This window comes from Lotus japonicus, chromosome 3 (assembly GCF_012489685.1).
Source record: "Lotus japonicus ecotype B-129 chromosome 3, LjGifu_v1.2".
NCBI lineage: Eukaryota > Viridiplantae > Streptophyta > Magnoliopsida > Fabales > Fabaceae > Lotus > Lotus japonicus.
Genome location: NC_080043.1, coordinates 11,660,794 through 11,688,184, shown reverse-complemented (window position 1 = coordinate 11,688,184; position 27,391 = coordinate 11,660,794). Strand labels below are relative to the sequence as shown.

Below are 27,391 nucleotides of genomic sequence, written 5' to 3'. Positions count from 1 at the left end.
TAACACCTATCTAATCGACGCCATTAATCGTAAGGTACATTATTGAGAAAATACAATTGTTGACTCATGTGATACACGAGTCTTTATTACTAGACTAACTCATTTAGGGTACCATACCTTGACCTGAAGTAATGTACCACAACAAGCACCTTACAAGAAAGGCTCCGTTACAAACTAATTACATAAGAAAATATAACAGTTACAATTAAGCCTAATATTAATTGCAACAGACTAGCCTAATAATCAATAGTTAATGTCCTGCTAACATTAACACCCCCCCTCAAATTGATGCAGGTAAATCAACCAGTAGCAATTTGCCCACAAGAAAGTGATGTCGTTGTCTCGTCATAGCTTTAGTAAACACATCATCCATTTGAAGATTTGTGGATATATATGGTAGAGAAATAACTCGGCTGTCCAATGCTTCCCGGATATAATGGCAGTCAACTTCAATATGTTTGGTGCGTTCGTGAAACACAGGATTTGCTGCAATTTGAATAGCACTTGTATTATCAGCATGTAGAGGTGTATATTTAGTCTGGGAATAGCCAAGCTCCACTAGAAGACTTCGAAGCCAAACAATTTCTGAACAAGCTGAAGACATGGCGCGTTATTCAGCTTCAATAGAGGATTTTGAAACACGATCTTGTTTCTTACATTTCCAAGAAATCAATGCATCACCTAGAAACACACACCATCTTGTAGTTGACCGAAGAGTATCAGGACAACCAGCCCAATCAGCATCGCAGTATGCTACCAACTGTAAAGAGGAGCTAGCGGGGAAAAATACTCCACGAGTATGGGAGCCAAGTAGGTAACGGATAATGTGGCAAACAACAGCTAGATGCAAATGCCTAGGAGAGGACATAAATTGGCTAACTTGATGAACTGCATATGCAATATCTGGTCTAGTTTTTGTCAAGTAGATAAGTCTTCCCACTAATCTTCTATATAAAGATCATCCACCAAGTCTCCCTCATCTTTCCGAAACTTGACATTTACTTCCATAGGAGTGTCCACAGAAGTGTTTCCATTCAAACCTGCCAATGAAATAAGATCTTGAATATACTTTTGCTGATTTAAAAATATACCATTATACCGATAATGAATCTCCAAGCCCAAGAAGTATGTTAGCTGTCCAAGATCTTTCATGTGAAAGGTTTTATGCAGCATCTCTTGAAGCTTCAAAATTAAGTCATTGTCTGTATCGGTAATAACTATATCATCTACATAAACCAAAATAATCACTATTCTGGTGGAAGACTTGTAAAAGAAAAGAGAATGATCATATTGACTTTGCAGAAAGAAAAAAAAAAGTTAAGAAGTGTAATGCGGAACTTCTCAAACCAAGCTCGAGGTGCTTGTTTCAACCCATACAATGGACGCTTGAGTTTACACACACCAATAGGAGAAGTATTAGTCATACCGGAAGGAAGCTTCATATAGATGTCTTCTTTAAGATCACCATGAAGAAATACATTCTTCACATCTATTTGATGCAGAGGCCAAGATTGAGAAGCTACAATGGCAAGAATTTTCCGAACAGTTGTCATCTTAGCTACAGGAGCAAATGTCTCCTCATAATCAACTCCATATTCTTGTCAGTTACCAAGGGCTACAAGAGAAGAAGATGTGGTGAGAAGAAGATGAAGAGCATGTTGGTTTCATGGTGGTAAGGAGAAGAAGTAAAAAGAAGAAGAAATATGGTGATGGTGGTGAAGCTTTGTTGCTGCAAAACCAGAAAGAAAAAGAAGAAGATGGGTGTGGTGAGAGAGTGAGGTCCTGAGAGAGAGTGAGTGGTCGAGAGAGTAATGTTTTGTTTGATAGAGATGAGAGATAGAGATGAGAGACTAGAGAAGAGAAAAAAATGAGTAGAGAGAAAGATGTGATGAATATAGTAGATTTATAGGTTGTTTGGTAAGGGTTGTCTAAATAACCCATGAGCATATTGAGCACTTTGAGCATATTAAAATGATCCATGAAAAAAATGAATAAAAACCAATGTTCGCAGAACCGGATCGGTCATCGAACTAGTGGAGGTACCGGTTTAAGGTTTAAAGGTTGGAGCAAGGTCGAACCGGTGATAATTGAAAAGTTTTTAAATAAAATATAACATATGAAAATAAATACTCTTTTTGACCGGTGTATTATTTTTCTTTTGGTTTTTAAAGTGTTACTAAATTTTAAATAAATATCTATATAAGAAACGAGTTAACTTAAACCAAAAAAAAGTTTGTAGAGAATCTACTTTGACCACCATTTTATTATAAAATTATTTAATTTTTGTTTGAAAAATATTATAGACATTTTACGTACCCTCTTCTTCAATTTTGTGATTCCAAAAAGATTGCTAACTCATCCTAACAACCCAATAAAATTGGCCCAGCCCACAATAGATTTAAACACTAATATTTACTACACTTTCATGTTCAATCCTTTTTTAGCTTAGCTGCCACACTGCCTGCAAAATGAGATAGCAAGTGATAGAGATAGATACTATGTGATTGAACATGAAAGTGAAGAAAGACTTTTCTTCTAGATCTTCTTCCAGATTGCCACTTTCCATCTCCTTCTCCTTTCTATGTAGGTTGTAGGCATAGGTTGAGCGCGATTTAGATGGGGCACATGCACAACGATGATGTTATTTTTACTGAGCCGGGTTAGACCGGAAAACCAACGGTTTTGATCGGTTTCATCGGTTTTGCACCAGTTCTAGTAGTTTTCAACCGGTTCTTGCGTTCTCCGGTTATCTGCGCAGAACGAACCGTTCATGACATCGGTTCTCTATCGAACCGGTTAGACCGTTCGGTCTGGTCCGGTTCTACTAACACTGGTAAAAACTCAGCTAAATAATAATTTGAAACAGTTAGAGCAAATATGACGTCGTTATATTATACGTCTAAGGTATAATAAGTTATATGAAAAATGACAATAATATTTATCATCATTTCAGGAAAAATAACAAACGTTAGATAGCTCAATAATCATTGAATTGAGCTTCTGAAATAAAACTATGGGTTCCATGACTTATATTCCCTCCGGTCCTTTTTATAAGGAATACTTTGGGAAAAAAAAATTGGTCCTTTATTTTTTATAAGAAACACTCTTATTAAATTACACTACTAGAAAATGGACTTTTCACATCAGGGTTTTCACAACGGTGGAAGAAATACCTGATGTGAAAGATAACGCAGTGGCAATATTGAAATTATAGTGAACTTTTATGATAGTTTTCAAATCAGTTGGGAATATGTCTGATGTGGAAAATAATTAGTAAAGACTTTTTTACAACGGTGAATATAATAACCGATGTGAAAGCTAAACACGGTGGCATTTTTGAAATTTTGATGAAATATATTTAACATTAGTGGTAGTATAACCGTTGGGAAAAGTCTTTCAAGATATCACAAATTCACAAACAAACACTGAATCTCTAATTTGCTTTCATGACCTAAACACCAATTCTCTGAAGCTCTCCTTCCTTCCTTCCACGGCCTCACTTTCAGACCACCGATTCTCTGAAGCTCTCCATCGCCGTCGCCCTCGCCTTCTCATGAATCCTCCTCTAATCCTCGCCTAATCCGCTCGAGTGGCCTGCGATCGTTGGCCACACCAGCACCGATGACGCGAACGAGTTCTGATTCAGAGGGTTGCTGCCCTAATCCAAACCCCTCTTCTCCCTCCTCTCCGCCGTCGACCGCCTCTCCCTCGCTCAACAATTTCAGAGGTTTGTCAAGAGCTCACTGACCGCGTTGAGGATCTGGGGCTATAGAAGCTAGGGCATCTTGTTTACAGTGGTGGTGGAAGCGAGCGAAAGAGAAGAAGAAGAAGAAGAATGGAGGGAGCAGAAGAAGGAGTGGAGATGATGCTGGATTCCAAGGACATGCAACAACAGAGCAAAGCCTTCGACAAGCTCACTGACGGCGTCGAGGATCGCCAGTTCGATTCCACTCGCGTTCAAAAGGTACCTTTCATTCAATCCAACAATACCCTTTTCCCATTCACCTCGCAAAATCGATTCCCTTTTGTTGTTTATGTGTGTTGCGTGTAATGGGTATGCGGTGATTTTGCAGGCCATGGCTTCCATTGCTGCACCTGCTGAAGTTGATTGGAACGATTCAGTGTTTTAATGTCCATGTGATTGCAATACATAGTAATACAATAATTATTCGACAACTTAGTGTAGGGTAAAACTGCTGAGTCATAATAGTTCAATTTGTACCTGTGCTGTTTCATTTTGGACTTATGTTTGAAATCCTTTCATCAGAGAATGAAGAAGATCTTTTCATCAGAGACCATGGACATCCCCGACGGCGTGAGCATCAAGGTTGAAGGCCCTCGCGGGGATTTCCAGCTCATCACCGATGAGAACGGCAAGAAGAAGCTCAAGATCGAGGCATGGTTCGGTACCCACAAGATGAGGCTCGTCTATGCCCATTTTCCCATCAATGCTAGCATCACTAATCACAACAAGGGCATCAAGATCCATAGCTTTCTACTTTTCGTTCACCCTAACCCTATGTTCAACTCCTTTGATGATTTCCGTTAAGATTGGTATATGGGTCAGATAACAATGTTCATTTTCAGTCATCTTAGTTTCTCATTTGCTTGTTTGTTTAACTGGTTAAGAGCTGATCATTTTTTATTTTTTATTAACTTTGAACTGTGCATTTGTGTCAATAATGTGCTTTTTTTCAAGTAATTTAATTTTGCATTCGTTTGTTCGTTTAGTTGGGTAATTCAAGTCTGATTTTTCTTGTTGATTAATTGAACTATGGATTTTGTCATTGTGTGATTAGGTGAGGAAAGTGGATATGCTTGATGGAGTTTCCATTGTGCGATCTGAGAAGGTGAAGGATGAGTTGGTTTTCGATGGAAATGACATTGAGCTTGTTTCTAGGTCATGTGCCCTTATCAATCAGGTACAGTTTTTTTTCATTCTATGGATACATGCTAATGCCTGACTTTATTGTTGTCTAATTTTTGTCTTGCTTGGATTTTAATTTTGGTTATTTTGTTGTTTTTGTTACATAAATGCCATGTTAAGAACAAGGATATCAGGAAGTTTCTTGATGGTATTTATGTTAGTGAGAAGGGGACCGAGTAATATTCATTTTCAGTGATCTTAATTTCTAATTTGCTTGTTTGTTTAACTGCTCATTTTGAATTCCTTGCTTTTTTCCTAGCTAGAGAATGATTTTTTGAAGAGAGATAAAAGTGGTGGTTATTTGAAAAGAGTTGTGTGTGAGAGTTATTTCTAGAACTGTTAAGAATCATGGTTAGTTTCATTTAGCTGGAAAACATGTGTATGATCTGAACAAATTCTGAATTTGTTGCTGGAAGGGTAGGCTGGTGTAAAGGCATCCCTATGCTTTTCTGAGACATGTATCTGTATATTTGATTCTATATAGTACTTGATACTTGTTGATAAAGTTAAGAAGAGTAATGTGTATGTTGTGCTTGCCTGTTAGGAAGCCTGAAAGATACTCAAGCGTTTATGTGATATACTCACCCGTTGGCTTAAAAAGAAACCTTTGGAGAACCCATTGATGTGGAGATTATAGGAAGCCTGAGAGATGCTCAAGCTTTTTCTCGTAATCATGCTCACAAAGACACTGGTAATTGAGAGTTGATACATGAATTTTAGTATTCTTTATATAGAAATTATGTTATCAGTACTATTGCAGCTGGAAGTGTATCTATTGACACTGGATGACCGTTATAATTTTTTTTATGATTCAGTTTTAAACATCACTCCTACTGTACTGTATATGATAAATGCAGTGAATACGTGAAGGCTCGCTTGCATGTTCAACTTGCCATGTTATAGTCATGGTACATCATGGGTGATATATGCAGTAAATTGCTGCTTGAGATTAATTTATTTATTTTTCCTGAAATACGGTCTTCCACTTACAAGAGTTAAATTATTGAACTTTGTGCAGGACGTAGAACAATACAATAAATTGGAAGATCCAACTGATGAGGAAAATGACATGTTGGACCTAGCTTTTGGGCTTTTTGAAACGTAGGTTTCTTATCCAGGTAACTTAGGAACATAAATTTTTATTTTCCATTTTCTTCCCCAAAGTTCTTCTTAGACTAATTTTGGTTGTTATACAGATCACGCCTGGGTTGTTAAGTGATCGCTAGACCTGAACTTGATGGAATTCGTTTAGCTATTTCTACTGCCACTCGTTTAGCTATATTGATATTGATTCCTCTCCCACATCGGTGACTGTCTCTGGCCAGATTATTTTATGAGGTCTCACATTTACCCAAATATTTTCTCTTGTTTTTTTTTATTTGCAAAAAATAAGCACTCCTTCATGCTGCTAATTCTGATTACCAAAGTTTCATAATCATCGTTTGCTCATAAAATTCACAGAGCCTCATCCATGTCCATAAAAGCATGATCTGAGTTTTTTTATTGTTGCAGGCCTCAATTGTCATTTTAGAAATTCACATCCCTCACTCCTTAACTGTTTACCTGCATCATTTTGTATTTGGCTTTTCATTTTTCTGTCATTTAACAATTTCAGTGTTAGCTGCTTCTTGCTTTTCAATTTTTTATTCTCTTTTAGCCATCCTGATTTAACTCCTGTTTTTAATTTTCAATTGTTTAACCTGCATCTATGTAGAAAAGTTAAGTTTGCAATGGATCAATGTAAATAAATGAGAAAGCTGAAGTTTGTTGATTTAGTTCTCTATTTCTCCCTCATCTTTATTCTTATATTCTTCCATATGTAGGTGGTGAAAAAGATCGTTATGGGGAAAAAGATTGGAGCATGTATTTAGTAGAAAGTCTAAATTAAGGGTATGTGTTTATCTATACTTGCAGTTTTTGTTCATTAGATTCATTATGTAATGAATGAGCTAGTTATACTGGTTGAGAGATAGTTAGTGCAATGTACTAATGAATGGTTAGTTAATGAAAATAATATTCATCCACTTTCTCTCATTTCCTTCTATGTTAGGTTAACAGTGTGTGCTACTTCACTTTCTATAACTGAAACTTTGGAAAGTTAAATTAGTTATGAGCTAATTATATGAGCTATTTCTGAATGGAAAATGTGCTAGGTATGACTTTTTAATTTATTCCAAACATAACTGGTTTTGTTTTTTTTTTTAAAAAAAAGACTTTTCACATCGGTTTTGGAATAAACCGATGTGCAATGTCTAGTTTTCACATCGGGGATTTGATTCCACCGATGTGAAATACATGTGGAGATTTGAAAAAGAAATGACTAAACAGACTTTTCACATCGGTTGCGGCATAAACCGATGTGAAATGTGTAGTTTTCACATCGGGTATTTGATTCCACCGATGTGAAATACACGTGCAGATTTGAAAAAGAAATTACTAAACATACTTTTAACATCGGTTGCGGCATAAACCGATGTGAAATGTGTAGTTTTCACATCGGCTGTGTACCCGATGTGAAAAGGTGGGGACATACCACATCAGCTTTGCTTACATCGGTTGTATACCCGATGTGAAAAGTACTTTTCGCTTGATGTGAAAAGTACTTTTTGTAGTAGTGTTAAGTCAAATAATCAATTCCAATGCAAAGAGACAAACTTCCCATGTAAAAATTTGGAGGGAAATTGCAAACACCCAATAAGTATTGTCACCATTTGTGGTAATTAGCATGATTGTTCTTGGGAAAAGGAAAAAAAACATCATTGGAATTAAGCATAGTGGTTTATTTTATAAAAAATATTACTTTCCTTGGTTTGTGTGATTTTGTCAAAGAGTTTCTTATAAAAAGTACGGGGGAGTAAAATATAAGAAAACTATAATATTATGTCTATTTTCAAAGAAACTCTATAAAATAAAATATTTTAGAGTTAATTATCATTTAAATAATTTCTATGATATAAGAAAAATATTCCGTAAGGTATTTCCCACCATCGTGGCGTGAATAATATTTCAATCACAAATAATTAATAAAATAGTACGTGTCGCTATAATGTATGAAAATTAAATAAATAAATTATTTAACTCCGGGTCTTACACCTTCGATGTTGAACCTAAACATCTTTTAAATTTACTACCTTAGAGAATATTTTTGCCAACTAAACATCTTCTCCTAGACCATTAATGAAAATAGCAAACGACATGTGTCAATCCCACGCCTGCCTCCGTGATGAATCCTGCTCACTTCGATCCACGTCCTCCCTCTGCACTCTCCTATCTTGCCTACCCCTCCCGTCTCGTGCTAGAGAAAAAGCTCGCCAGGGTTACCATGCCCTAACTGAGCGGGAAGTCATTTCATTTTTCTTGATTAAAATCACTTTAAAAAAAATTATTTGTAGTATTTATAACTGAACAATATATATTTAAGAATATGAATATTATTACATAAATTAATCAATTATTTTATCTTAAATTATTATCAATTTTCTAATATTAAGTAAATTTAATCAATGCTTATCTTAAATTTGATAGTTTAATCGTAGTTATATGTCCCATTATATATGATAGTTAAATTTTATATAAGTTTTTGAAGGAATTTAAATTTTTTCACTAAAAATCATAATTAATAATTGGTCAACTCTTGGAGCTTGAGCCTTTGCTTTTGGCGGATGCGCTAGGAACTACTTTCATTAGGAATTAGCGGTTTTTTTTCTTTTCTGTTTTTGCTTTTCTTCATGTTTTTATTCGACTCTTGTATCAAAAAAAAATTTACTACATTAAGTAATATAAATATTCTAATGATGAATTTATAAATTTTGTATCAAATTATAATTATTTTCTCATGATTATTTGGTCAAGTCAATTTTCATTAATATTTATATAATTAAATGTAACATTTGAACTTATAAATTATTGATTCATGGTATTATTTGATTATTTCCAAACTTTTAAATTTATTGTTCATAATTTATATATAATCGAATAATTTTAAGACTTAGTAATGTAATAATTACTTTTACATTATATTAAATATTATATTATTTATTGTATTTAAAATATTTCAAGTTAAGTAATTATCAGTCAACAAGGTAATTAATTGATTTTAATAATATATACTATTTTATCATTATTATCAATTAATAGTGATTATTTATTATGATATTTTTTATTTAATAATTTAATGATATAAATTTTTTTCTAAATGTATTTATATATACATATATATATATTATAAATATTATTAAATAAATTTATAAAATTTTACTCCAATCATAATTAATTTTCAAATTTCAATTAAATTTTATTAATTACTATTTACTATTTCATATTTAATGATTCATAATATTATTTGATTATATTTAATTTAATTTTATTTATTTTTAGTAATTAATTTTAATTAATGTTGAAGGAATTTTACATTTATTGCCTTTACAATTCAATTTTACAATATTAAATCTTATTAAATGTGCTTTGATTATTTAAACTCAAGAAATAGTTAGTCAATATCATCGGTAAATGTTCTTTTTTTTTGTACATCGGGAAATAACAACACGATCAAGAAAATATTATTTGGAATTTGACTAGTGTAAATGCATTTGAAAAACTGTTGTATTCTCTCCCAATAAAAGAATTTCTCAAATTTATATCGTCATCTTTACAAAGTTCTAGCTGGCCTACAGACCCCTTGACCAACATTGTTAAGTTATTATTGATTATAAATGTAATGACAGATGTATTTTGTAATTGAATATTTTATTAATGATATATTAATTGTATAGATAATTCCTAATGAATTTAAATTTCTTTTACTAGAATCGTAAATTCTCTAATTAATTCATCAAATAAATCTCATATTAGGAAATTGAGTAAGTATATTAAAAGATACAAATCCCTTAGAAACATATTATTTGTGATTACTAAGTAGTATATATAATGTTGTTTTATGAGCCTCTTTGATTCAGACAATTTTCTTCCCACAACAATGAAAAAGCGTACCCAACCCGTCAAGCATGGTCCCGGTGAAGACCCTCATGCAATTCAAGTCTGTTTCCAAGTTTTGGAAATCACTAATCACTAATCACTATAATCATATATATATATATGATTATTTTAATTCCATAATTTTACACTAAATATTTTTTTTTTGTAAATATAAAATTTTGAGAATAAAAGTACAATAGTCAGACACAGGACACCAACTGTTCTTTCCAGAATTTGGAGTGTACGTCTTCCCCGTGCTCGGTGTTGGCCTGAGATGACTGAGACGTTTGCCTTGAGCGAAAGACACTCTAACACTCAAGTCAGTGAGAAGTAAAGAGAGAAGTAAAGAGAGACTTCATAGTCTACGAAGAACTCATAAATGTTAAGAATTAATAACATGTTACGTAAATGAATGACAAAACCTATATTTATAAGTATGATGTGCACGTTGATTTCTCTGCAAGTAAGTGGGGAATCTTTTAAGTGGACTTTTCGCGTACACAGTTGACTTTGATGTCATCGTGCTTACCTGGTTCTCTTAGCGCTTTGGTGGGCTGTTCGAACACTTTCCAAATCATTTCAGGGTGGTCTGTTCCTAGAACAGATCATTTTGCTTGATGACACAATGTCTGCTTATAACATTTTCTATTGTGCAGGCCACCACCTCTTCGGGTGGTAAGGCTTTTAGAGCCAACGGAACACCAACTAGCCAAGAGCTAAACAATGAAAAAGTCTCCTCAACAAACCAAAGAAAAAAAAAATAACCACGAAACCCTACCAACAAATTAAACCAGAAACAACAAACAAATGGCAACCAAATAGACAAGGCTCTGCCTCCCCTCCAAGAAAACAGCTCAAGCGAACCACCACCAAATTATAAATTCGTTTCTTTGCATAAGAGGATTTTTATTTTAAATGAAACAAAAAATTCAAACAACAACGCGTGGTCGATATTATCAAAATAATTAATCTACTCAACTTGAAGGTAGAAAGAGGCTGAACAATAGTCGCAATTAATTAAAGTTGCAGATCCTCGTGTGATGATAGTTAAGACTTAAGTGGGAGTGGAACTGAATGAGCCAAAGACAAGGCTTTTTTTCTTCTTCCCTTACATCTTTGCTCTCGAGTGGGATGAATAGCTCACATGGTTAAGCTAAATGTAATTGCAAAAAGGTCAGGGTTCGAATCATAAGAAAAGATAATTTGTACTAATTTACTAACAAATAACATTACTTATAAAAAAAATACCATTGCTCTCTCTCTCTCTCACACACATAGTCACATGAAAAAAAGAAAAACCACATAAGAGCAAGAGAACATGTTCTATTATTTAAACGGGTTCTCCTAGAGTCCTAGGCATGCGCTGTTTTTGGTCCTCTGTGTTCTATGATTTTGAAGACTCACTAAGTTGAAACTCTGAACATGAGGCCTCAAGCTCTATGTTTAATTTGTTGTGTAAAGGGCATGACATTGACACTCTTTAAGGTCCTTATTTTGACGCCCTGTTCTTGACTGGAAAAAATGGAAATGTTCATATTTTCCCGGACCTTACTAGTACACTAGATTTGAAGGAGATCAATGAAAAAACAAAAAAAAAATGTAGAACAATAATTAATTTTGAGTAAAAACAACATGCATTTATAGGGTGAATATAGAAAAATGTGTTACACTAATTTAACTAGTGTCATATTAATATCAAGGGATGTATGATCTAGCTACACCATTCTGTAAAATTGGCGAATTCTGCATATACAATAGTCAAAAGCAAATTAAATTCATATAAGGCAGCATATAATCAATTTAACTTGGACAAAATTAGAAAGACTAGCCATTGTATTATAGTATCTAAATAGATGGATCTGGTATGCTACAAGAATGATTGTGTCGTAATGGACTATACTTATAAGTACACTGTCTTCTTTTTTTCTACCTGAGATGTGTTATCCTTCTTTTTTATACCCTTTGCTTATATGTGTTATATACTTCATTAGTTTGCCGATTCACATCACCCACACTTGTACAATCAGCTTCAATGCAAACTTCCACCATTTTTCTTGCAAAGAAGAATCATCTTTGAATTTTCTTTGATAATTTTCTCCTTGTTGTAAGTTTTTTTTTCGGTAAGCAATAAGAATTATATTGAAGTGAAGTACAAGGGGTACTTCAACGCAATACAAGAGTGATAGAAGAGAAATAAAAAACGGCAAAATATATAGTAATTTCAGTGACAACTTGCCAATAGCCTAAGAAACCCACCCTCTCCAAGGAAAAAGACTTTAGGGAAAATGCCTCATTAAAACCTTATAAGGAAAAATCCCTTGAGATAACCTAGTGAAGGAAAAAGAGTACCCTTACCTAAAGTCAAAGATAATTTCCAAGGAGAATTACAAGATACCCACCCCAAATTAACAAAATAATTTGGCAACAACTTGAAACCAGCAATAGTGACCCTCAAAACCTCCAAACTAATATAATGAACTTCCATATTTGTGGCAACAATAGAACAGGTCCCTCTTCCACGTAGCCTTCAAGGGATAAGCCCAACCTTCACAAATAATCACGCAGTAGCCTGGAAAGAATGCTTTAGAGTAACACAAGCCACCTTAACTTCCGAACCCAATTTGAAACAATTTGATATCTAACCAACTCCTGTTAAATAAAACAGAAAGAAACAAATCCAACAAGATAGCAGAGCCACCCTTCAAATAGCATCAAGTCAAGAGATAGGTTCGTTATACCATTCAAAAGTAGAATAAACGAAATTACCACTTTTTACCTTCAACCATTCCCAAGCTCGTATTCTGCTTCTATCAAATAGCTCTTCAGGATCAAAATTGCCATTTTTGAAAATCACCTCATTCCTACCGTGCCAAATATGCCAAATCACAGAGAGCTAAATAGCCATGAAACCCTTTCCTCCTAGAACCCGGCATCAACCCCACAAATTGTACCAAATGATCCTTGCAGGAGCCTGGGAACGTGAACAAGACTCCAAGCTAGGATAAAACCAGGGACCATATATTCCATACACAAGGACATGTGAAAAAAAGACGCAGTGCAGATTCATCCTCAAGACCACAAAGTGAGCACAGAGAGCTACCTATACCTGAATGTGTCTTCTCATTAAATTATCCTTTGTCTAGATTCTCAGTTGTCCAGCAAACAACACTTAGATGAGATTAAAAAAAAGCTGTGATTATGTTATGAATTTGAGCTATTACCAGAAGATACTCATCAACTTCGAGCATGCTTAGTCCACGGTCCACCTCTTGAGAATATATTTTGCAGGAATAACAATTATATTTAAATAATTAAGTATTTGAAGAGCATGTCAACAAAGTAGATTGATAAACTGAAAAATTGATAACTACACCCAACACAGAACAAGAAAAGAGAAGGTAATAACAAACCAAACCACTAAATTTTCGGATAATGTTTGTTAGAATATAATATAAAACCATTAAAGTGGCCCTTACCCAACAGCTTAAGCTTTTGGGATTAAGTGGTTGTCTGACATGGTATCAGAGCCTCTATGACCGAGAGGTCTAGAGTTCGATCCTTGCTCCCCTCACTTTCTAATTAAAAAGTGGAATTTAATTAAGCACATGGTAGGTGGGCCTGTGCATTTATCCACGCTTCAAGCCCAAAGGGCTCTTGCGTGAGGGGGCGTGTTAGAATATAATATAAAACCATTAAAGTGGCCCTTACCCAACAGCTTAAGCTTTTGGGATTAAGTGGTTGTCTGACAATGTTGCTAATGAATCAGTTACAACCTTTTACAGGTAGACTAATAGGCCATATGAAAGGTCTCTAAACTTAGAAGTGTGCAGCAGCAAGCTTCACTATCCAGTACATAGAATCACTAAGTCATTAATACCTAATAGACATCATTACTATTAGGCTATCATGACTAATAGGTCATATGAGGCTATTTGACTATCAACATCAAGTTGAATTTCATAGAAGAAGATTAGTTATTTGTTTAATTTGATTTGAAGGAATGAAATAGAATGCTTCATCTTCTTCCATTTCCCCAACCTCTCAGAACATTGAAATGGTTGTTGATATCTTTAGCAGTGCAGCCAACATTCTCTCTCTTTCAGGTTGTCGACTTAAACTTAAAAACTAATTTTTGGCGTATAGTATATCGAGTTGTCATTTCAACTTTAACAACTTGAGAGACAAAAACTCTCTTTTGTGTGGGCAATTTCTGCTTGCTATTAGAGGTTGCATGCTCCTGATTATGTTCTTTTGCAAAAGATGTAACAACATATTTTCCACTTGATGCTCGATCAATGGTGATGTGTCCTAAACACCCCGGTTCTGATATCATTACGAGAAAATTTTCCTTCATAATCTTTGATCCTATTAAAAGCCTCCTTTTAAGCAAACATATTATTGAGATATCATAATCTTCTTATCTAATTTGCTTTTATTGAGATCTTCATGACCTCACTCATCCCATCACTGACTCTATAACCTATTTTTAGGTAGTAGGTGTGAGGCTCAAGATCTAGTCCTCACTAACAAGAGACCATTGGTTGTTAAATCACTGTGGATAGCTGGCGGCTAAGAAGGATCCAACACTCCATGTGCACCCAGATTTTAGGCACTCATGACACCCCTGAGCTACTCATTTCCTACGAACGGGTATATAAGGCTCTCTCACAAGAGGCGTCATGTACGCTATCTATTCTTCATAACATTGATATTTTCTTGTGTGGTCCAAACACTAAATTAGGCATCAGAGTGCCTTCGTAAGGACCTCTTTCGGGCTAAAAAATGATACTTGGACCCCCAACCCACCCTCGTTACGCCTGACAAGCAAAGCCCTCCCCAACCAAGGTTCCACCACTTCCTCCTCAATCAATCCCTAGGTAATTTGATTGGCCTAATCCCATCAGAATTATTTTTAACATCAAACTCTATGCTAACATATTTTTAACATCAAACTCTATGCTAACATATTGGGTACAATCTTCTTGAGCCACTTCATGCTTTATATTATCCTTCCACTTAACTACAAATAAGAAAATATATTAAAGACAAAATGCTTAAATGCTTATATTCTTGACTCATCCCGTTATAAACAGAGAAATGACTTATCCATTTTTGTTTTGTTGTTAATGTAAATAAAATCAGCATATTATATAGTACATTAGGACTTATTTATTGTTTGGTGCTAACATTATATTGTATATGCTTATTCATCAGCCTATCAAAAAAAATATGCTTATTCATCAATCTACTCTTATGCATTAAAATGATAGATTATTTAATTCACCATATAGATGATGAATAAGACATGGTAAGAGTGTGATGTATAAGCTACCTGTAAATATTTAATCACCCCCACCCACCACTATCACTCTCCATCACCACCCTCCAACACCACTGTCACCACTACCCTCCATCGTCGCCACCACCATTTCCTCCATCGCCACCACCACCACCGCCACACTCCACTACTGCCATTACGTTGTTGCCACCACTGCTACCATCGTCGTCGTCATTGCCACAACAACCACCATCATCACCATCACCTTCCAACACCGTCTTCACAACACTGCGACCACCATAATACTCTCCACCACTACCACCAACACCGTCTTCACCCCCCTCCACCATGATCGCCATCATCGCACTACCTACTACTGTAAGATCAAGTTTTGATCTAGTAGTACAACTCTATGTTTTGATGATTACAAGTTAACCTTTTGATATGAACAATTGTGGTACTCTAACGTGTTTTTCTGAGTGTGCTATTTACAGGCTCTGACCTCAACTCAATCTCACACAAATCAGAAGCACTGTGTATAAAGAGTGACCCAAGCAACGCTTTCGCATTCACCATGTTCAGTATGAACAGTGGAAAAGCTTCAGAAGTTCTGAAGTTATACAAACTCTGATGTGGACTCAGTCACTAGAAGCTCTGAAGATCCAGAAAGTCTGATAACCAAGAAACACTGAAGGCTCAGATATTCTGATGGTGTAGAAGACTCTGAAGATCCAGAAGCTGATTAGTGGAAACTCTGATGTCCAGAAGCAAGATACTCTGAAGACCATGTTCTTCCCTCTGAGTTCAGAATCAGAAGAAACAATGGTCAGAGGATCTGGGCTTTCCCTCTGACTCTGATCAACCGGCTTCACAAGTTCCAATATGAAGCATTCCCCTGATCAGAAGTCTCCTAGGTTTAAAGGTCAAGTCGCTATCCAAGTACAAAAGCTACTGTACCTTCCTGACGACCTACCTAACGTTCTCAGCCACAGCAGAAGCTGGATTTTCCAGAACTGCCCTCCAACGGTAGCATTTCTCATGCAACGCTCAACCCTAATCCTTGGAGTATATAAAGAGGCTGAAGACTGAAAGAAACGGCTAGAAGCATTCACATACGCAAGACATATTCAAAATCTTCTAAGTTTTCTTTCATCTGAAATTCATTGAGTTTACTATTAGCTTTTTAGAAGCAAATCTCTTGTAAACAATTCTTTGATAAACAGTTTGTTTAGTTCCTTTAGGAGATCAAGGTTGATCGGATCCTAGAGAAGACTAAGAGAGTGAATCTTAGTGTGAGCTAAGTCAGTGTAATTGTTAGTCACTTGTAGGTTTCAAGTGCAGTTGTAACTCTTACCTGATTAGTGGATTGCCTTCATTCTAAGAAGGAAGAAATCACCTTAACGGGTGGACTGGAGTAGCTTGAGTGATTTATCAAGTGAACCAGGATAAAATCCTTGTGTGCTTTTCTATCTCTTATCTTTAGCACTTAAGTTCTCGAAAGATTTGTCAAAATCTTTAAGGTGGAAGTTTTATACTGAAAACGTTATTCAAACCCCCCCTTTCTACCGTTTTTCATACCTTCAACTACCACGACCCACCACCACCACCACCAATACCGTCACAACCACCTCCCTCCACTGTCGCCACTACTCAGCATCATCACTACTATCTCTACAACCATCGCCAGAACCTCTACCCTCCATCACCGCCACCACTACCGTCGTAACGGCTACCACCTCCGTGCATCCTTTCAACTACACAATAATACAAGTAATACAACTACACAATTCTAATGTCACAATCTTGCATCTCATCGATCAAATTCACTAACTCTTATCACGGAATTCATAAAAACCACAGTTAGACCTCCAAAACGAACAACCTTCTCCTTTAATGATCATGTACATGTCCAAAGACTTCTAAGTAGCTTAATCCATTAGCCAATGATTCAACCTCGTAAGTAATCAAAATTTGTATCCCATTGTCCCTCTAAACACGTAGCATATAGGATCAAAGGACACAATCGGTCGACTCTAAGCTCCTTCAAAACGGTCGAATCATTTCTTTTAAACCTAAACTTGTTACATACATGTAGACACAAAACCCTTCCTCGAATCTCTATTTTGTTTCCACAAAACCCTATTGGTAAAAGAATCATCAACGTTCACGAATTGAACATTGGTCCCCAATTAATCACTTAATTATAAGAGTCATCGAACTTCCAAGGATTCAAATCTTAATCCTCTACAACCAAATACTTATAACCAACCCCTAAACTTCTTAATACTCAAGATTCCGCCTCCAACTTTTCATAGCTCACCCATTTGTCCCAAAACTTCCACAAACATAATTAAGTCTCCAAATAAAGGTTAACCACATAGCTAGGTTTAAATAAAAGGTCATCATAAACTAAGATCTTAGTCATCGAGAAATTTGAAAGTGACACAATTATGTAAAATCAAAGACTTTAAAGTCTAGGCACCTAAAGTCTATCCTTGCATTTGCATATAAACATTGGTTCTAAATTCTAAAATAAGTCCTCCAAGTAGCTCACTGTGTAAATTTATTCGTCTAACAATGAATCTTAGAGGAGACTTACGAATTTCTTGTGTCATCCTCAAGTTACTAATTCTCGCATGGCCTTGTACTCAGGATAGATATAACAATAGTTTCCTCTAAAGTTTCAATTGTGTTTGGTTACCCCGAAATAGATAAACAATAATCAGATATTGACATGTGAAACTAAAAGTTTAAGTCTTCTTCCAGTACGTAAACAACAAGAATTAACAAAAACTAAATTCAATTCATCAAGTGTAAGGTAAAAGCAGGCAAAGTACTAGGGTAAGGATTCTTTGTTGTCATCATTATTCAAAACAAGCATGGCTATCACATACTTACATAGGTTACATTGATATTAAGTCATGAACAGTGCAGGTATCTTGGGAGATTTACATTCACAGTCAAAACCAGTGGCTTTTAATATGTTATGCAACTAAGGAGGCTCGTTAACTTCGACCAAAATAAAGAACAAACCAGATTGTATCATAGTGAACAATTCAAGAGTTCATACTTCAAGTCTAGGGCACACACACTAATCCACATTTCGCCTCATTAAATTTTTCAAAGCATTGGAAAAATGAAAAGCAAAATTGAAAACGGAATTATGAACTGGGAGAACATATAAACTTTGCAATTATCATTTGATCACAGCGAGGATCATCGTGGTGCCCCTGGTTTCTCCATTGGCGGCCGGATTTGGCCGGAAAACCAGAGAGATGTTGACGTCGCCGTTCCCACTCTTTTTCTCGTCGTTTTCTGCACTATTCTGTCATGGTTTCACTCCCCGGAGACAGAGGAGAAGAGACGATGGTGGTGCTGCGTCGTGCTTGCTCGAAGACCCACGGTGGTGGCTGTTCGCATGCTCAAGGCTGCCTACGGTGGTTGTACAAGAGATGGAGATCAATAACAGTGGTGGTGCTCTAGGGCTCGTGATTGAGAGAAAGGTGGTGGTGGTTGTCAAAGATCAAAAGATGACAAGATATATAGATAACAAGAAATCTGTTCTGGAAAACTGTATGGCTCTTAGTTGGCCTTGCTATCTTAAATAGGTAGAAATCACTAACTCTACAATTACAAGAAGGTGAATTCTGTGGTACCCGCAATATTTTTTGGGTGTGATACCCATATTAGGTGATTCAGTAGACTAATGACATGTTATAATTGAATTTATAATTCTCAATGTTATAATTCTAGTCTCAATAGTACTCTCATTCATTGGGCAACTCAATTGTCCCCCGACAACCTTTGTTGACGTCCACCACGACCTTGCAGAGGTTGTAGTGAGTCTCGACCTTAACATTGAGTCTGAGCGACATGATTTCGATCAAGGAAGAGGCTTAACACCTATCTAATCGACGCCATTAATCGTAAGATACATTATTGAGAAAATACAATTGTTGACTCATGTGATACATGAGTATTTATTACTAGACTAACTCATTTAGGGTACCATACCTTAACCTGAAGTAAGGTACCACAACAAGCACCTTACAAGAAAGGCTACAGTTACAAACTAATTACACAAGAAAAATATAACACTTACAATTAAGCCTAATATTAATTGCAACAGACTAGCCTAATAATCAATAGTTAATGTCCTGCTAACATTAACATCCCCCTCAAATTCATGCTGGTAAATCAACCAGTAGCAATTTGCTCACAAGAACGTGATGTCGCTGTCTCGTCATAGCTTTAGTAAACACATCATCCATTTGAAGATTTGTGGATATATATGGTAGAGAAATAACTCGGCTGTCCAATGCTTCCCGGATATAATCGCAGTCAACTTCAATATGTTTGGTGCGTTCGTGAAACACAGGCTGAAGACATGGCGCGTTATTCAGCTTCAATAGAGGATTTTGAAACACGATCTTGTTTCTTACATTTCCAAGAAATCAATGCATCACCTAGAAACACACACCATCTTGTAGTTGACCGAAGAGTATCAGGACAACCAGCCCAATCAGCATCGCAGTATGCTGCCAACTGTAAAGATGAGCAAGCGGGGAAAAATACTCCACGAGTATGGGAGCCAAGTAGGTAACGGATAATGCGGCAAACAACAGCTAGATGCAAATGCCTAGGAGAGGACATAAATTGGCTAACTTGATGAACTGCATATGCAATATCTGGTCTAGTTGTTGTCAAGTAGATAAGTCTTCCCACTAATCTTCTATATAAAGATCATCCACCAAGTCTCCCTCATCTTTCCGAAACGTGACATTTACTTCCATAGGAGTGTCCACAGAAGTGTTTCCATTCAAAACAGCCAATGAAATAAGATCTTGAATATACTTTTGCTGATTTAAAAATATACCATTATACCAATAATGAATCTCCAATCCCAAGAAGTATGTTAGCTGTCCAAGACCTTTCATGTGAAATGTTTTATGCAGCATCTCTTGAAGCTTCAAAATTAAGTCATTGTCTGCACAGGTAATGTAACACCCCGATTTCGGTGGCGTCACTTTAGTAACCAAAAGTAAACTTAATGCGGAAAAACGTGAAATATTTTTTTTTTCGATAATAACTAAGACAAGACTGAATTAAATATAACCCAAAAGCGAAAAGCAATAGAATTAATATACAATATATAAACAGCCCCCGCTGTAAGTAACAACCTCGTCACGAGTAACCTCCAGTGACGGAAAGAAAAGTGCGACGCCCGTAGGCAATATATACAAACCAAATGAAAAGGGTGAAGTGCCCGCAACACCATCCCTCAAAACTGAGAATCAGCTGACCCAATGGCCTGAAAATAAGACCTCCTAAGTCCAACCAACTCTCTGTGATTCCCGTAAGGAAACCACACAAAAAGCTATAGGCGGATCTACCCTGTCCCCTAAGTAACAAATGAAGCAAGACTGTCAGAGCTAAAACTCTACTCCTACACTAATCCTAACTCGAGGAGCTCATACCAACACTCAAAACTATGTGCTAGCATGATCGTCGTCTGAATCAGAATCCAGAACGACCAAGTCTACTAACCCTATCCGTCCTCCCCTCGCAACCGCGGTGCGCTCCGATGCTGGACTCACGGGCTTAGGGCCCGAACCCTGATCATCAATGATCGCAACAGAGGGTGCACTAGACCCTGCCGAAGGCACTCCCACTGGAATCTCCTCTGAGGGATCCTCCTCGTCTGAAGACAATGGTGGTGGTGGTGGTCCTCCAAGTCCTGGTCCACAGTGAACGCCCGGTGGCAAGTTGAAGCTGATAGAGCATCGCCTCAAAACTCCTGACCTCAGAAGTCCTCCGCTATCCACGTGATCCTCCATGATGCGCCCCGAATACGTCGCTCGGTGGCTCGCGGGGTCAACCACCCACGACCCGGGGTCGTCCTGATCGATCATCTCATACCTAATCCCCCCCGAAGGGTGGACCATGGTGAACCAGTCCGCAATATTCATCTGACAAAGGCGTTGTCCGCCAAAACACACACAGAAGACGCGAGGGTCAACTCTAAAGAACTATGTAGATAATAAACCCAATAGGTACAAATAATAGATAGCCACTTAGGCTTATAACTAGAGATATCATTCCTAAGGTTGCATGTTCCACAAAATCATAACGACAATAATAACAATTAGCATGTTCCAAGTAACTTTATCAAATAGCAACCACACTCATCAACTAAGTCAGTATGCATGTTGCGTGATATGTATGCAGGTTAACCCAGTCAACCAAATGCATTCCGGAAACGGATGGACATCAAACGGATCAATCCTAGCACCAGCAACGGTGGGACCATCCTAGAGTTTCGCCTCGAAACGATTGTGATAAATGGAAAAAGAGAAGTTCTAACATTTCTCTGAAGATTTTTGGAATTAACTTCCGTCGTGCCTAAAAGTGAAAATTAGCTATATACTAGGGTTTCTGACCTAGGTTTAAGCGTAAAACGTTCGTGCTATAACTTTTATCGATCATAATGCAATCCTTGAACTTTTCCTGAACTTTCTCCTTCATAAATATATTTCATTTAATAAACTTTCGTTCAGGTTTCCCTTCACATTACATCAACCCTAATCGTAAATGGAAATCTCTTCCACTTATTCTAAGCTTAAAATCTTGGGTCTTACATTACTACCCTCCAAAAAGAAAGTTTCGTCCTCGAAACTTAAGGGTCAGTAATAGTTCTGGATATTATTCCTTGATCTTTTCCTCTAACTCTCACATAACACCGCTAAAACTCTTACTCGAATATGATCTCCAGCTTCTGAAGTCAATCTTTACCCTAAGATTCTCATTCCACTTAGCAAAATTCACTCGCTAATCTCTAGCTCGTATCACCAAAATCCATAACAAGTTTCATTCACTCTTAGACTTTAAGCAACTTGTCCAAATATGACAACCTCAAGTGTTCATCTCAATACTAACACTCCCCTTTTCTATAACTTGATCACCATCTCGTCCATCAACTTCTTAATCTCTCTATCAAATTATAACCAACTTCGAGTCCTAGAAACTTAAGACAACAGTTCATAGACTTAAAACCTGAACCTTCCCCAAGTTTGGACCTCTAATGTCCGTTAATTCTTCAATGCTTCCTAAATGAATATCCATTTCTTCAAACTATATCTCCTTCGCAAGAGAACTTATACTTAATGCGAACTTTTTTCCTCCCAGCTCGACTAATCCTCGATCCAATCAAGTTAATCTTACCAATCCTTCTAACAAAGTCCATAGCCAGCTCTGATTCCGAATATCACCCCCTCAATATTAAGTTGATCAAGCCTAATACATCGAAGGTGAAATTTAGAAAAACCCACTGGAACAGTCAATGAGTTCCTATCATCCAATAGTCACAAATATCCTGACCTCACATCCTCAACGATTCCGCTACGGAACTACACGCCCTCGACATCATACGTATACTATCCATAAGAAATCTCTATGAGATTCATTCTTCATCTTCTAGCTTCCTTTTAAACGCATCGGTGCGAGACTACTTTCCAGGCTTAGCGTGTCATCCTAAACCTCGTATAACTTCTATAGCTAAAATACGAGCTACGGTCAAATATGGTATTAATAGGCGTAATAACTATAAGGTCAAAGCTTAGACAGTATAAGTAAGTTAGGTGTGTTTGCACACGCTACGAGAGTAATAGAATATATTATAATAGAATGAGAAAGAATGGTTAAAAAGTTACCATCGTTCTTGCGCTCTCCTCTGACAAACCCCTCAGCTCTCTCACCGTCCATGGTGTAGACTCTTGCCTTAGTAGCAGGACGCTTTCCACGAGCAGTGTTCAGGGTTGGCTCCGTCTTGGGTGCTCTGCACTGACCGGCATTATGCCCCATTCTGTTACAATTAAAGCATTTGGGCCTTGTGTCGGGACAAGCATTAACATAGTGCCCCGGCTTCCCACATCTGAAACAGGTCACCTCCCTGTTCAAAGTCCGATCTCCAGAACCACCAGCAGTACCCGTCATGGGTCTGTATGATCCTGAAGTAAACCCTTCTCCAGCAGGACGTTGATATGGCCTCCTGCTCTGAAATTTTCCTTGGCTTTGAAAATTTTGAGAGCCCGACCTCATCGGCCCTCCAGTTCCAACACGGTTCAACCTCCTATTCTTCATCAGCTCCACTTCCGTGGCTTTCTCCACCAATGATTGGAATCGCATGATTCCCAGCGGCCTCACTGAGTCCTCAATATCAGGCCTCAGTCCATTTACAAAGCGCTTGCACATGTAGCGCTCATTCACGTGATCATGGAAGAATTGAAAATGCTTCGCCAAAGATTCCAGCTTCGAAGCAAATTCCGGTACAGACATACCTCCCTGACGGAGTGTCAGAAACTGTGCCTCCCTCTCATCCCGAGCACTTGTTGGAAAATACTTTTTCAAGAATGCGGTCCGGAATGAGTTCCAGTTAATCTCCTCGTGATTATCTTCCATAATCCCCCTGGCGCCCTTCCACCAGTACTCAGCATCACCGAGCAGTAGATAAGTCGCCATGCCCACTTTGGCATCCTCAACAGTCTGCAGCACGCCAAATATCTTCTCGATCTCCTGAATCCAGAGATCTGCTTTATCCGGGTCAGTACCACCAGAGAAATTTGGTGGGTTTTGCCTCCTGAAATCATTCAGGCCTTTGCTCTGGTCCAGAGTTACTTCCCTCTGGCGCTGATGCTGATCACGTGCCTCCTCAGCAGCACGCCTCATCGCATTATCATTTGCCTGCGCTGTTACCGCTTGGGCCTGCGCTGTTACCGCTTGGGCCATAGTGGCCATCATCTCAGCTAGCTGATTAGTATTCACCATGTTCTGTTAAGTTAAACAAACAGTTAGTACTCATCATAAGATAGCATCTAGTATAACTATACAATATGATTAAGCAATAACTTCAATCAATTTTTAAGCAAAAAAAATCGCTTGCAGACAATCAATTTTCACTCTTTGCAGAGTCACACAACCTAGCACAGAAGACCTATTCCCCAACAACTCCCGAAAGACTCGACCGTGCTCTGATACCACAATGTTACACCCCGATTTCGGTGGCGTCACTTTAGTAACCAAAAGTAAACTTAATGCGGAAAAACGTGAAATGTTGGGTTTTGTAACACCCCGATTTCGGTGGCGTCACTTTAGTAACCAAAAGTAAACTTAATGCGGAAAAACGTGAAATATTTTTTTTTCGATAATAACTAAGACAAGACTGAATTAAATAAACCCAAAAGCGAAAAGCAATAGAATTAATATACAATATATAAACAGCCCCCGCTGTAAGTAACAACCTCGTCACGAGTAACCTCCAGTGACGGAAAGAAAAGTGCGACGCCCGTAGGCAAGTTGAAGCTGATAGAGCATCGCCTCAACACTCCTGACCTCAGAAGTCCTCCACTATCCACGTGATCCTCCATGATGCGCCCCGAATACGTCGCTCGGTGGCTCGCGAGGTCAACCACCCACGACCCGGGGTCGTCCTGATCGATCATCTCATACCTAATCCCCCCCGAAGGGTGGACCATGGTGAACCAGTCCGCAATATTCATCTGACAAAGGCGTTGTCCGCCAAAACACACACAGAAGACGCGAGGGTCAACTCTAAAGAACTATGTAGATAATAAACCCAATAGGTACAAATAATAGATAGCCACTTAGGCTTATAACTAGAGATATCATTCCTAGGGTTGCATGTTCCACAAAATCATTACGACAATAATAACAATTAGCATGTTCCAAGTAAGTTTATCAAATAGCAACCACACTCATCAACTAAGTCAGTATGCATGTTGCGTGATATGTATGCAGGTTAACCCAGTCAACCAAATGCATTCCGGAAACGGATGGACATCAAACGGATCAATCCTAGCACCAGCAACGGTGGGACCATTCTGCCCGCGTGCCTCTTACACCGAACATAGGTATGGACATCAACGAGTCAATCCTAGCACCAGCAACGGTGGGACCATTTCTGCTCGCGTGCCTTTGGGATGGACATCAAACGGATCAATCCTAGCACCAGCAACGGTGGGACCATTCTGCCCGCGTGTCTCTTACACCAAACCCAGGGTAGCCAGATCAGCAGTAAACCCGTAGGTCTGCCATTTCGGTCTGCTACAAGAGACGTCTATAAACGCTCTTTCACGGCATTCCGGGTCTTATGACCATTTTGGAAACCGACGAGGTCCAGAGTACGTCCTGTGTTAATACCTCATTAATGTTGCATGAATGCAGGATGATTAGTCAAACAACGTCTCCGAATCTCACTCGACACGTCGTCACGTGTTCTAGGTAAATTAAAGTCTCTAAAAGCTTACCCTAAGGTAACGGTCGATTCTGCGACCAAAAGACACACTTCACAACAACACATAGCTGCTCCAACAGCACAAGAGTATCACATACTCGGGAACTATCAATTCCCCGGACTTATCCCCAGGATAGCCCAACAACATAGCTGCTCCAACAGCACAACAACAAACGCTGCTCCAACAGCACGACATCAAACGCTGCTCCAACAGCACATCAACAAACGCTGCTCCAACAGCACATCAACAACAGACTCAACACTTGGATCCGACGACACTTCTCATTTTCCAAAATTAAGATTTCACTTCCAATGCCTTCCTTCGAGGTTGTTATCATTACTTAAAGATTTAGAGGTTATTTAAGGTCTTATGAGTTTTCTTTATAAAATAGATTCCATTTTGTCTTATCGCAAGTCTTATACATTTGCAGGATCTCCCAATCCCAAGTCGCTTCCAGAGGATGTCTCGATCCACTAAACAAAATCAAGGCCCGAACCTCGTTCGTCCTATCAAACTTTCTCAAAACTCTCAAAATAAAATCGGCATGACCTGCCCGCTATTCTCACCATTCAGAATCTCAGATTTCCAGTGTAAAGCATATTTAAATCATCACAATCAACAACATGTCATATATCAAGAAATCCCAACATTAACACTTAACACTTAGCATATAAAGCATGCACCACACATCCTAGATTACCCACATAGCACATAGCATGTAAGTCAATCTTCAAAAACATTCAGTAGATGAATCATCTACATTGTCAGCCGAAGCCTCAGAAAGCATTTTCAATCACACACAATCTCAGTGCATAAACAGTAAACAATGTCGAAACATCGACCCTAAGCATTAACTAGAGATTCAGTTAGAAGCCCTCACCTGTAGGTTCTCCAGAGTTATCTCCTAAAGCTCCTTCACAATCAAAGCCTTGCTCCGCTGGAAATTCCTCAAAATCACCTTTAGAGCAAAACCACAGAAATACTATCAGAATCTATCGAAAACTAAGCTATCGATACTTACTAAGGTTACTCGAAGTAATCTATATTCTAAGGTACGATAATCTAGCGCGAAAGACAAGTTTTCGGAAAAGGAAATTTTCCTCCTCCTCCCCTATAGGGCTCGGCCACTTTAGGTAATTATGGGGCTCGATTTTTCTTCGATCAAACTTGGTTCCTATGCTATCATTGGCCGTAACTAAGGGTATTCTGAACTCGGAAAAATTATCGGATCAAAAACTGTCGCAAGGGTATTTTGGTCATGATTTTTAACTTAAGATTTTCAAAACTGAAATCCCAAAAATAAAATTTTGCAGGGACGTCACCAACGACGTTTATGACAACTAATCCTACTAGCACTAAGCTAAGGCGATAGTTTTCAGCCTAAAGGTTGGAACTTTACTCAAAAACTACATAAATGGGTATTTTAGGCTAGAATTGATTCCGGCGGAATTCCGGCGACATAACGGAAAATCTAATCCGGCAGAAGTGATCTTGGGCACATATAGAAGAGGTTTAGAATCAGAAATAAAAGATTCAGGATAGTTTTGCAAAAACCCATAAACTATCAACTCAGAAAACTCTACAGAAAAGCTATGGACAAAGCGATCGGAGGTAAGGATTAGCGACTATACCTCGAAGCCTTGAAGCAGCAACTGATTGATCGACGATCAAGCAAGGTTTGAAGAAAAGCTCTTCTTCCTCTTCCTTCTATGGAGCTCGCGGCCTTGGAGAGAAAATGGAGGAGTTCTTGTAATTTTTCTCACCTTTCTTGCTATATATAGAAAATGGTAATTCGCGGGAAAATGAAAGTTTCGCGAATCAGATTTTTCCGGCATCATTCTCCATGAATTCTAAGATAGGTTTTGGCAAAGGAATTCCTAAGCTAAGAAGATGTCTCCTTGT

General features: G+C 37.7%; 1 protein-coding gene across 3 annotated transcripts; it reads left to right on the top strand.

Annotated features, from left to right (window-relative positions):
* The first annotated feature begins 4,270 nt into the window (after nt 1-4,270).
* LOC130748369 (60S ribosomal protein L9-like) lies at nt 4,271-12,098 on the top strand. 3 transcript variants are annotated; one of them, XM_057601591.1, is made up of 4 exons: nt 4,271-4,504; nt 4,800-4,922; nt 5,033-5,103; nt 12,080-12,098. In XM_057601591.1, the coding sequence occupies exons 1-4, from the start codon at nt 4,271-4,273 to the stop codon at nt 12,096-12,098; spliced, it is 447 nt and encodes a 148-aa protein (XP_057457574.1). The 3 variants fall into 3 exon arrangements, 1 of the variants encoding a protein (XP_057457574.1); XR_009022661.1 differs by lacking the exon at nt 12,080-12,098 and having other exon boundaries at nt 4,447-4,562; nt 5,048-5,061; XR_009022660.1 differs by lacking the exons at nt 4,271-4,504; nt 12,080-12,098 and having other exon boundaries at nt 4,571-4,922; nt 5,048-5,073.
* The last annotated feature ends 15,293 nt before the right edge of the window (nt 12,099-27,391 follow it).

Bases quoted from the DNA above. Each gene is read 5' to 3' on its own strand.
- LOC130748369 (XM_057601591.1), top strand. From the start codon at position 4,271: ATGAAGAAGATCTTTTCATCAGAGACCATGGACATCCCCGACGGCGTG. The intron at 4,505-4,799 runs GTTCACCCTAAC...TTGTGTGATTAG, and splicing joins TCCATAGCTTTCTACTTTTC to GTGAGGAAAGTGGATATGCT. The intron at 4,923-5,032 runs GTACAGTTTTTT...TTTTTGTTACAT, and splicing joins CATGTGCCCTTATCAATCAG to AAATGCCATGTTAAGAACAA.